Below are 12,731 nucleotides of genomic sequence, written 5' to 3'. Positions count from 1 at the left end.
TGATATGGTGCCAAAAAGCATACTGTATCAGCATTTCATGGTCCAACATTTTCAACATCATTTTTTTTCCTGTGTGTGAAATTTCAGCAGATTGTTATGCAAAATAGTTTTGTGTCTCTGTGTGACTGGGGAGACAGCTGTTAGTCCTAATGAGGAGTGCTAGCATCACAGTATTTCCGTTGATTGAGACCCACGGAGGGAGCAGAATGTTCCAGATCAGGCAGTGGTGTGTGGTGAGAAAGTGCCACGCTGTCAGCTGGAAGTATATGCTCGGCTGCTCGCTACGACAAGATAAATGAGTTTTGCTGGGGTTTGGCAGAGTCTGAAGCTTTCCTGGAGAACAGTAGTAGCACACCAAACTCCCTGTGGGACCCACAGTTTAAGGTGTCATAAGACGACTGCCTCTTTGCCAGTTTTTTGTCCTACAATGCCTGTCATCCTTTTGAGTTATTAAAAACCTAATGTCTTTTAGCATTCCATTAACACGGGGTCTAATGATCTTTTGTTGATGCGTTTTATTAATTTAGCCAAGGGGATGTTAACTACAGTTTTAACTTGGTTAGAACCACTTAAAGGCCAGTAATAACAGAAAAAGTGAGAAGTTACTTAATCTCTTCCTTTTTTTCTTTACATTAATATTTTGTATTCAGTGCAGCTAAATCTTGATTTTTTTTTTTAATTTTTATTTTTTACTTCTAGGTCTCCAAATCTTCGGTGCTAACACATTAACTGGCTGCTTCAGCAAATCCCCTGACTTCAAGTTCTGTTTTAGTTTGTAACTGAAAAACATTGGCTTTTGTTGTTCCTATTTTGTCTAAATTAAAGAACCTTACAGTTTGATGTGATTTTTACCAGTCTCATATCAAAAAAAGCCCCAAATTGGAATAGTAGGAAGTTTCAAATGAGCTATGATTTGAATTGTATGAGAACAGCGCAGCATCGGCCCACACTCTTAAGCCAATGGTATTATTTGTACCCATTTCTGAATTTAATTTACAAGTAATTTAAATGTTTCACTGAATGCGTTCCACCTTAAAGAAACTTAGGCTTGGTTCTTAGTAAACTTGTTTATCTAGCAGTAGTTTAAGCGCTGATAATTTACTGCTTGTTGTCTGTCTGCAGGGAGGTGGTGGCAACTGCAGCTTCTCTGGGTATGTCTACATTGCAATTAAAAACCTGTGGCTGGCCCATGCTGTTGAATTGCAGTCTAGATGTTCAGGCTTGGGCTGGAGCCTGGACTCTGGGACCCTCAGTTAAACAGCCCCTTAGCCCGAGCCTCACAAGCCCAAGTCAGCTGGTATGGGCCCACTTCATGTGTCTGAAACGTACTCTCTTTGCCTCTCTATTGAAGAGATCCAGGAGGGGAACGGTTCATGTGGTGGAGGGGGAAAAATCTCATTGGGTGGCTTTTGGGGAAACCTTATGACAAACTTACTACCGAGGAGTCTCTTGGTTGCATAAAGAGCTAGTGTAGCATCATACAGAAACCATATATTTGTAGGTTATACTTTGGAGGAAAGATTTTCTACTTGTTTAACTCTGTTGCATGGTATGGAAAAGACATGTACCATATAAAACTCTCTAGCCCAATAGTGAAGTAATTTTACCATGAAAGGGTATTCATCCCAGTCATCTAGGGCACCTATTACTTTGCTGTCCAAGGGCTCCATCTTGCTCTTGTCAGTGGGAGCCAGATTGTGTCTTCGGTATTTGTGACCCCAAAGTACTGTGTAGGTGCATAGATGCCGCTATTTTTGTGCTGGGGAGCATGGAGTTCTGAAGATTAGGTTGTGAACACCTTTGATTCATGCTGTGTAAATTTCCCTGGATAGCTTAGTTGCACTCTAATAGTGCATTAAGAAACTTTGTATCATTAATACAGTGGAGTTGAGTCCTAATTAGAGTTTAATTTGATGTCAATTTAAATTAAGAGGGCTTGCGTAAACTGGTCCGTTGTGACCTGGATAGTGCTAATCTCAATCAGTAGTCTGAATAGACATGAAATCAAATTCTCACAGTACACCAGAAATGACAGGAACAACTGACATCTTAAATTAAAATTACTAAATTCCAAAAAATTGATGTGCCTGACCTCAGCTACAGGATAGGTCATTAAATCACATCCATGGAAACTGAGCTGAGAAGCATACTTTAATGATTTAGGAGAGGGATGAAAATGCCTTGAGCACATTGGATAGGTGGAAACTAGCCAACAAATTTTTAGTTGAGAATTTGTGTATGTATTAATGAAATAAAATTGAAGAAATAGGCCAAAACCCCTGAGATCTGTCATTTCAAGTTTAACAACTAAATGTGTATTCCTTTATGGTCACTTTTCATAACATTATCATCCTCCATTAGCGTTCAGCAATATATTAGACATTCTGTATTTACCTTTCTTGGCAACATTGTTCTTCCTTTAAGGGGTGTGTGAATATATGTATATATATTTTGTTATCATATCACAGATTTAGGTATAATGGGTCAGATCCTAAGTATCAGTAAATGACTGGGTCCAGTATGATCATTTACCATTTCTTTTGCTATATGATTATAAAGCAAGTGGAGAAAACTAATGACTGATGTCAAATCTTCTAGTAGTATCTGAAATGTGTCTATATACCATTACACTTACATGTCTGTACAATAAAATCTAAAAATATTTTAAACTAAAACATTTTCTAACATCTGATGTCTCTAAAGTAGCTTAATTTTCTTCCTGATGTAGACAATACAAATGACTAAAGCAGTACAAAAATTCAGTTTGGCAGGAAAAATATAGAAACTTGGGTCTTGGGTGATTAAAATGTTCTCAATTTACCTTTAAATGTAGTATTCATTCCATTTTAATTAATACTTTAGTACTTTATCTTCTGGAAAGATGACCAGCTTGACTGCAGAGGTCTTCATTAGAGATGTTATGATTTGATAACTAAAATTAGAGATGGAAGACTGGGCAAGTTGGTAGAAACTATAGTAATATATGGAGATATACCTATCTCATAGAGCTGGAAGGGAGCCTGAAAGGTTATCAAGTCCAGTCCCCTGCCTTCTCTAGCAGGACCAAGTACTGATTTTGCCCCAGATCCCTAAGTGGTCCCCTCAAGGATTGAACTCACAACCCCTGGGTTTAGCAGGCCAATGCTCAAACCACTGAGCTATCCCTCCCCCCCTAAAGAACAGAATTATCAAATGTAGATAAACATGATTTATTGGGGGAAAAGTTCAACACAGTTTTTGTATAAGGAGAAGTCATGCCTCACCAGTCTATTAGAATTCTGTGAGGTGTCAACAAGCAAATAGATAAGGGTGATCCAATTGATGTAGCATACTCAGATTTTCAACCACCCTTTGACAAGATCCCCGCCAATGGCTTTTGAGGAAACTAGGCAGTCATGGAGTAAGACAGAAGGTTCGTTTATGGATCAGGAACTAGTTAAAAGATAGGAAACAAAAGATAGCTTTCAAGAGAGAGAGGTGAACAGGAGGGTCCTCTGTACTGGGACCTGTGCTGTTCAGTGTATTCATAAATTATTTGGAAAGGGGAGTGAAAAGTGAAGTGGCAAAGTTTGCGAATAAAAAAATTATTCAAGATCATGAAGTCCAAAGCTGACTGAAGAATTACAGGGGGATCTTACAAAACTGGGTGACTGGGCAACAAAATGGCAGATGAAATTCAACAGTGATAAGTGCAAAGTAATGCACATTGGAGAAAATAATCTCAACTGCACATATATACACATGGGCTCTAAATTAGCTTTTACCACTGAAGAAAGAGATATTGGAGTCACCATGGACAGTTCTCTGAAAACTTCAGCTCAGTTCGCAGCACCAGTCAAAAAAGCTAACAGTGTTAGGAACCATTAGGAAAGGGATAAGATAGAAAATATCATAATACCACTATATAAATCACAGTGCCCCCCACCAGGATATAATAGAATTGGAAAAGGTTCAGAGAAGGGCAAGAAAGTTGATCAAGGGCATGGAATGGCCTCTGTACAAGGAGAGACTAAAAGTATTAGGGTTGTTCAGTTTAAAAAAGAGACAAGGGTGGACAGGGACATATGTTAAAGGTCTATAGAATCATGAATAGTGTGGAAAGAATGAATAGAGAAGTGTTATTTACCCTCTCTCACAATACAAAAACCAGGAGTCACCTGATGAAACTAGTAGGCAGCAGGTTTAATACAAACAAGAGGAAATATTTTTTTCATACAACATATAATTAACCTGTGGAACTCGTTGTGATGGCCAAAAGCATAACTGATTTCAAAAAAGAGTTAGATAAGTTCATGGAGGGTAGGTCCATCGATGGGTATTAGCCAAGAGGGTCAGGGATGCAACCCTGTGGTTGGGTGACCCCAAATCTCTGACTGCCAGAAACTGCAAGGGGAGGATGGGGTAGATCACTCCAAAATTTCTACTTAAGCTCTGGGACTGGCCACTGTTCGAGACAGGATACTGGACTAGATGGACCATTGGTCTCACCTGTATGGCGGTTCTTATGACCAGTTAGTTTCTCTAGTCTATCTGTACCAGTGGAACATTTTCTTCTACAATTTTGTTTTCCTAGTGCTTTGTCCAATCTAACTTTATGTCCCATGTGACTTGGCTTCCCTGATTTCCACTGACAGTTTATTCAAAGTCTCATGTCTCTCACTTGAACACTTTCTTAAGTTTTAGTCACTTTGGTTTAAAATTATCTATTGCAAATTACACATTTAAGAGAACATAAGAACAGTTAACAGAAGAACTTGAAATCAAGGTTCCTTAGCTCTTCCTGAAGCTTTGATTATTATTCTTTTTTACTCCCAATTGTTTAGCACCGTGACATCAGCTGTTTTCACAGTGGGTGACAATGTTGTTTCGGGTAGTGATGACCGTACTGTAAAAGTCTGGGACTTGAAAAATATGAGATCTCCTATTGCTACTATCCGTACAGACTCTGCAGTGAACAGGTAAACAATCAATTGAGTTAACCTTAAAAGTTTTCAGTTAAAATGTATTGAACCTGAACTAAAATTCAATGATCAAGAGTGAAAACAAAGCTTGGGTTGGATTTGTAAAAAGCCTTCTTAAAAAGTAGATCATTTTGCTTTCCTGGAATTTCTGGTGGTAATTGTGCATCCATGTGCATGTGCCATAGATGATCAAGCTTATTCCAAGAAAAAAAACTTAGCTGTAATATACTCATTATAGTGTTAAATTTAATAGTAAATATTCAACCACCTCACTGTCAATGAACTCAGACTTGTACTGTCAAGTCCTATTTGTCAGTCTCAGTTTTGTACATAACCTACTTTTATCTTTTCTGTGCAGGATTAATGTAAGTGTTGGCCAAAGAATCATTGCCCTTCCACATGACAACCGTCAGGTTAGATTATTCGACATGTCAGGAGTGCGATTAGCACGGCTCCCTCGCAGTAACAGACAGGTAGCTGAATTTCTGGACTGAAAATGTTATCAGTTACTGAAAATTAGCATTTAATACAAAACATTTTGAGTTTTCTAAATTTGGGTAAATCTCCTTGCAAACTTTGGAACAGATAAATTAATATATTGTAATTTTTTATTTTTTTTACTGAATCCACAAAATATGTATGATGTATATCTTCAGTTTAGCTGGTTTCACCTTGACTTCTTTGTGCTGAAGTGTTTCTGATTTTTTTTAATGTTATAAATGAAGTGAAGAATGCTTAAATACCACTTGAAGTCTAAATGTAGAGCATATCTTAGAACATGGATCTGCTCTGAGAAATGACTGACTACATAACATCTTGAAGTTCCAGGTCTCTCAGTGATTGCTTATTAAATTTGTTTAGTTTACAAGTAAAAAAAAATGTTGCTGTCCATCCTGCAAACTGAAGTTTTTGATAGTGATATTTTTTTCCCATGCTTGTGCTAGTATCCATTTTGTACTTGGGACTTGGCAATAGAGCTGATGTGTAGGTTAAAAAAAAAAACCCAACATTTTTCTCTCCTTTTGTCTAGGGGCTGTAGTGTTAACCTGAATAATGTAGTAAAAACAGTCATGAAAAATTTAGCTAGTATGACTGATAATAGACACAAAATAGATCTGAGTAATAAGGTGCCACTTTTATATAGTCACTTGTTCTAATAATAGCTACCATTTAAAATTAGAGTAAACTTGCTTAATACTGCAATTCTATAGCATCTTTCAAGCATTCCATAGGACCTTAAAGCATGTTACAAACTCTGCATCTCACAACATTCCTGCAAGGTACATGAATAGAAATCACATCACTTGCCACTGAAATGCAGCCCACTCTGGGCGTGGAATGCAACAGCTGTAAAACAGTGCTGCACAGTTTAAAAGAAGGGCTTTAAGAATAGCTTAACCATAAGGAACAGGGAAGGGAGTATTGAAGTGTCAGTATTTTGGTTTGGTTTTTTGATGCTTCAGCCCACAGTAATGATCCTTGTTATTTGAGGGATGGCAAGGATTCTGTTTGGGACTGCTTGCTAATTGATTTGAGGGGTAGCTGTTGTGAGACCTTATTTTTCTTCAACAATGAGACTAATATGATTCCACAATAGTATTAGCCCTTCTTGGTTAAGAGCATGAATGATCAGAAACCAAAACCATGTCGCTTGTGAGTGCAGAGCCATTGGAATGTCACTGAACAGGCTGCTATTATTTTTCTTACAGAAAGTAACTTTTGTTAATACATTTTTTAAAAAACAAAAGTAGATTAAGAATTCTGGGTTGAGCAAGATCAGTAATTAGGTAGGACCCAGGGTGCTGGTGATTCAGTTGGTGATACTCTTTCATATAAGCCAGTATTACCAGTGCCCCAGCATGGTTTTAAGGGATACTGTCTTGCTGAAGAACTTACCTTTCAGGTGAGACCAAAGGATCCCTATTAGGGTACATCTACACAGCAAAAAAAAAAAAAACCCAATAACCATGGCAGTCTCTCTCAGCCTGGGTCAGCTGACTTGGGCGCATGCTACAGGACTAAATTTAGAGGTGTAGACATTCAGGCTTGGACTGGAGTGCAGGTTTTGATACCCAGTGAGAGTGGAACGGTCTCCAGCCTGAGCCCAAACATCTCCACTGCTATTTTTAGCACTGTAGAGCAAGCCCAAATCAGTTAATCTGGGCTCTGTGATGCTCTGTCACAGGGTTTTGTTGTTGAGTAGACACACTCTTAGGGGACAGTGTTTGAGAGAGAAGTGGTGTTGGTCAGTTTCTGTCTTGTATTTGGTATAACTAAAAAACGTTTTGCAATATACCATTAATCCTGTTTTTAATTCTAAAATGTATCAGGAAAGCAATTCAAGCAGATCGCAGCAAAGCAGTTCAACCAAGGATGTAATACTTAAATTGAGGATTTTCATGCTACTTGATAGATATTTAAGATTATAGAAATGCGGTGGGGATTGGAAGTTTTTCATAGTTTCATGCTCTTGCTGTTAAATTTGTAGATACATTTTTGCAGGGAATAAGTAAAAGGAACAAAGTCCTTCAGAACTCTTGCTGTTCTGGAGAAACCATATTTACAAATCTCTGAAATTATTTCTCTGTAGGATGTAGATTTTTCTACACTGTAAATGCTCCTTTAGGTTAGTAGTACTTTAGTAGCAGCAGCACAGATCTGTTCAGTCATAGTAAAATTATTGTGAAACTTTCTGGAGAAAGTTATTTATGTCCAAGGCCTGCTTTTCTAAACAAAGTTATTTTCTTTCATGATATTCCGAGAGATCCACATCAGACTTCATAGCTAAGGTTCCGTGTTTGTCACAGAAGTCACGGATTCATATGTGGCTGGCTTGGGAGCTGTCTGAGCAGCTTGGGCAGCCCCTAGGCCAGGCGCACAGACTGCTGCTGGGGAAGTCTCAGCCCCTGGCCCCCCAGCTCAACGCTGGGGATTGGGGTGTGGGGCAGTGCTTACCTGGTGGAGGGGCTCCCCGGAAGGGCGACAAGAACTCCTCTCCCTCAGCTCCTAGCTCCACATGCTGCCTCTGCCCACAGGTGCCGCCCCCGCAGCTCCCATTGTCCGCGGTTCTCAGCCAATGGGAGCTGCAGAACTGGGGTTTAGGGTGGAGCAGAGGCAGCACATGGAGCTAGGAGTTGAACGTTGCTGCATCCCAGGAGCTGGATAGGGAACCTGTCCCAGCACCCATGGTGCCCCCACCGGGCCACGGCCCCCCAGCACTCATGGGGCGGCCCCTGGAACACCCCATCCAGTACCCGCGGTGCCCCCAGGGTGGCCCTCCCCCGTCCCACAATGTTTTAGTCAGGGGTATATAGTAAAAGTCATGGACAGATACGGGCCGTGAATTTTTGTTTACTGCCTGTGACCTGTCCATGACTTTTACTAAAAATACCCATGACTAAAACATAGACTAAAACAAGAAGTCTGGTGACACCTTAAAGACTAACAGATTATTTGGGCATAAGCTTTCTTGGGTACAAAACCTTACTTCTTCAGATGCCACCGGACTCCTTGTTGTTTGTGGATACAGACTAACACGGCTTGATATTTGACACCATTCATGGCATATAAACTTTCATTTTACAAACTAACTTGTTCTTGAACAGGGACCATTGACTTACATTTTTTTTGTGCTCTAAAACTTGCCAAATGTACTTCATTATATTTGAGCGCTATTTTTTTTCTGATAAAAGTATGCATGGCAAGAGAGTGACTGAGACTTTTTAATAAAAAATAAAAACATTTTGTATTCTGTTAAACACTCGAGCTCAAGATACTGGCAGGTTTATCCTGGTGTGACTTTTTAGATAATATAAAAAAATCTATTTGAATAGGTTTATTTGGTAAATGAAAACAGATACTTGTATCAGTTCATCATGAATTAGTATAGTGAATAGGTTGCTAATTTAAAACCTCTTTCTTGTCTAATGTAATACTAATTTATTTATTTAAATTGTAATAGGGCCATAGAAGAATGGTTTGCTGTTCAGCTTGGAGTGAAGACCATCCAATATGTAACCTATTTACCTGTGGGTTTGATCGTCAGGCGATTGGCTGGAACATCAACATCCCTGCATTGTTACAGGAAAAATGAGATGCTGGAAGAATTTTTGCTTTTGTTGCCATGGACTTGTAAACTTTTGTTGTTGATGCAGACTCTTCTGAATATTAGTCTGCCTTCATTGTAAAAGTTCTCCCTTAAAAGGAGCGCTTTGCAAATGTTATTGTTACCACATCGTGCACCATTTGCATGTAATGTACAGAAAATGTGACTTTTTTTAAAAATTAGTTTGTCTTGTGTATGAACTTTTATATCTTAGCATCCACTGGTCAGTTGAAAGGAGTTCACTGTTCTATAGAGCACATAAGTGTTCGTAAGCTATTCAGCATTTGCTAGATGAACATTAGGGCATTACATTTGTGACTTTAATGTGAAATTTATATACTTATTGTGAAGAATAGATAATAGTCTACTGCATTTTCCATAATTTTACATATCTGCCTCGTGTTAAAAGGAATCTGCAGGGCTGAACTTCAAGAAGTGTGAATTTCAGTAATAGTATCATGGTAAACATTTTCTTGTTTGCATCTGTCTGAAGTATGATTTTTAGTGCTGCAATGTAGTGTAACTTCAACTCCAATTTTATTCTAGTTACTGGAGAAATAACATGGATTTGAGAGAGAAAAAGCAAGCAAACTCTTATAGTGTGCACAGAATGCTACATTAAAACATTCACAATGTTTTTGCACATTTCTCTTGAAAAAGAACAAGAAAATGTTCATTCTGCCCTTCATGCATAAAGCTCATTCCAATCTTATAGCATTTCACACTAGCAAAAATCCAGAATATTATGATTCTAATCACTGAAATCTATTCAAGCAAATTTTAAAGCACTTTAGTTTATAGCTATTGTTATAAACCATTTATGAATGTGAGTTGACTTATATAGGAAGGATTTGACACTTTTTGGTTACCTACCCAGAAAGGAAATTTTTTGTTTTTACACTTTCAATGAACATATTTTTAAATGGGTTCATTTCCCTAGTTTTATTTTGAGCCAGCATTATGTAGTAAATGAGTGCTACCTCAAAAAATGAATTTCGGTCAGGATAGGTTGAGTCTTTCCGTAACCTTGAAAAAGTGCTTTTGGTCTGTGTCTGAAATACTGTCTTTAAGATGAAGAAAACAATTATGCCAAATATGTTTTTTAAGATGATTAATACTTAAGGCTAATGGGGCAATACCACAGATAAACATCACGTGTCATCTTTGTTCTTGTAGCTCTAACCAGGGCTGCTGCAGTCCCTTCTCCATTCCAGAGGGAATAATTCTGTAGTTTTTCCCTCCTTACTCCCAAGTGATCTTACACTGGCTTTGCTCCTCACTGTCTTTAGCCTTGTTGTACTGGCATTGTGTTGAGTTATTGCCAGCTGTTGCTCAAATAAGCAAATGCATGTGGCAGCTGACATTTTCAGAAGGAAGAGGAAGGCTGCTTCAGACAGACCTTTTAGCTGCCCCTAACTGTCTGACATATCACAGCATAAGATGAAAGATCAAAGTAATTAGATGGTGTCTTTTTATATAGTAGGATGTTTAAAGTTGATTACCATAAGATATTAAGTATTATGATCTTTTAATTACATTCTTATGATTATATGAAACAATAGCTGAGCTGGAGTCCTCTACAGCACTGTTTAGATTGAAGTTGAGAGGCTGATTTGTTAACCATATCTTTCATTCATTAGTATATGAACGCAAAGAGGTGGAATAGGAGGGGAGAATAAGTGCACCATTAAGTAATTATTAAAAAATTTGGGTCCTAACAGTAAGCTGAAGCATAAAACAATGAAAGGATAAGAAGGGGTGAGACACTATAAGAGAATGTATGTGGTGACTTCATAGAGCAGAATGTCTTCAAATAGCTTGATTTTTTTCAGAACACTGGTTTGTCTGAGTTTCAGTATATATTAGACCGTGAGTCTTTCATAATTGCCACACTTCTATACCTGCTAGTGAAAGGTTCAGGTGATCAGCTGTAGGCTTTAACTGCTGGTATCAGAAGACTTTTATTTAAAGGACAGTGTCACAGTATCTACGGTAATTGTCAAGTAGTTTTTTGTTTCTAACAATTTGGAAGATTAAATTTAAACTCTCATCAGATTTTTTTTTTACTCTCTAGGGCATACACACTGGGTTGGTGTTGGGCTGCAGACATGTTTTTTTACAAACAAGACTAAAACATCTTTTTGTTAGAGAGGAAGGAAAAGAAACATAAGCATGGATGCAGTCTGGATACTTAAAAAAAAAAAAAAAAATCCACACTTTTGCCATGTGCACCTCCTGCTAATAGAATCAGAGCAATTCCAGTTTGCTCCATATCTAGTATCCTGAGCAATGATTAACCATTTCATTTGCATGGACTTAACAAACTTAAGTTGGAGAAAAGGTTAATAGTGTGATCCTACTATCCTAAACTGTATTTAATATATACATATGTAACACAGGGCCATTGGATTATATGCAGTTTAATTGTCATTGCGTCCAGTGGCTCCTGGCCCTTATATCACCAGAGGGATCAACCTCCGACCTGAGAAAGGAGTATACACTAACTTATTTTCTCTGGGGATGGATTGGAGGAACCAAGCAAGGTGCTAGAGACAGGTTCTCAGGAGCAGACTAATTCTTAATCAGTTGAATGACTGTACCATCTTTTAACTTTTATATATTCTACTACTTGGATGTAATATTGAGGCCATAAATTTCCCCTTCCAGTAAGGCAAAGATTGGTGGTGGACAATGTTACACTGACTGAACATGTGTAAGCATTTCAGTTTTGGCCATGCATGGAATCAGGAGTGTTGTAAAGAGAGAATCAATGCTGAACTAATTATATCCAACATTTCATAAAATGGAGGAAAGTTGCTATATTTTCATTATTGATGCAGAACTTCACTTGGATGCATCACTGGACAAACACAAAGATATTTTGCGTCAGGAAGGGGGGGGTTCCCCATAAGCAGTGCACATTGGTTTTCACAGACTCAAATTCTGTACATACTTTAGAGTGAAAATAATTTGGTGTGAAACATCTTATTTGTTATCTAAGTCTGTGAAAGCCAATTTCTTTTGGGGAAAAAAATCCTGAATTTATAAATATGTGAAACTACTTGTTTTTATTGACTTGTATTCTGCTGATTGTTTTTAGATGTTTAGCGTTTTCTTCATTACAGTTTGAAAATGCATTAAATCATTCAACAGAGTTTTGTAACTTGCTGTTCATAAACTCTGTCCTTCTTACCTTAGTATTGCTATTACCTCAGTATTTCAGCCTTAAGGGAAAGCAATCAAATGATTCCCCCCCACCTAGGGCCGATGGGGGGGGAAGCCAGTACAAATTACTGGGGCCCAGTGGTCCGGAAGGGGGCCCGGCTTCTCTGGCTCCCCCCCCCCCCCTTGTCGGCCCTGTTTAACCCGTCCGCCCTTGCTGGGGGGCCCAAAAAACTTTTTTCACCGGGGCCCGAACCCGCTCTTGGTGGCCCTGCTCCCACCACCATAATTTTCAAACCTGATCCCTTTCTTCTCCTCTGGTTCAGTTTCCAAGGCAATGGCAGGCAGATTGCTGCTGTCCCTGAAAATATGACTTCTGTGTTGTAATTTGCTATGCTCACAGTTCAATATGGATTTAAAAAGGGCTCACATGTCTTATTTCAATTTTTTCCCAATTCCGTATAAGCAAATCTTTAATTGCATCTTGTTGCACAGGTTATAAA

General features: G+C 38.4%; 1 protein-coding gene across 4 annotated transcripts in view; it reads left to right on the top strand.

Moving 5' to 3' along the window:
- Positions 1 to 12,221, top strand: part of WDR37 (WD repeat domain 37) — a 64,156-nt gene extending 51,935 nt beyond the window's left edge. For 3 of the 4 annotated variants that reach the window (XM_054021023.1, XM_054021022.1, XM_054021024.1), the window contains 3 exons: positions 4,824 to 4,958; positions 5,320 to 5,434; positions 8,923 to 12,221. In XM_054021023.1, the coding sequence (XP_053876998.1) occupies positions 4,824 to 4,958; positions 5,320 to 5,434; positions 8,923 to 9,054 (382 nt within the window). In that variant the 3' untranslated portion in view covers positions 9,055 to 12,221. Of the gene's footprint in view, positions 1 to 4,823; positions 4,959 to 5,319; positions 5,435 to 8,922 lie in introns of those variants that run through there. The other variant, XR_008444112.1, reaches the window with a different exon arrangement.
- Positions 12,222 to 12,731: the final 510 nt, after the last annotated feature.

This window comes from Malaclemys terrapin, chromosome 2 (assembly GCF_027887155.1).
Source record: "Malaclemys terrapin pileata isolate rMalTer1 chromosome 2, rMalTer1.hap1, whole genome shotgun sequence".
NCBI classification, from domain to species: Eukaryota; Metazoa; Chordata; order Testudines; family Emydidae; genus Malaclemys; species Malaclemys terrapin.
This window is presented reverse-complemented; position numbering and strand designations above follow the sequence as displayed.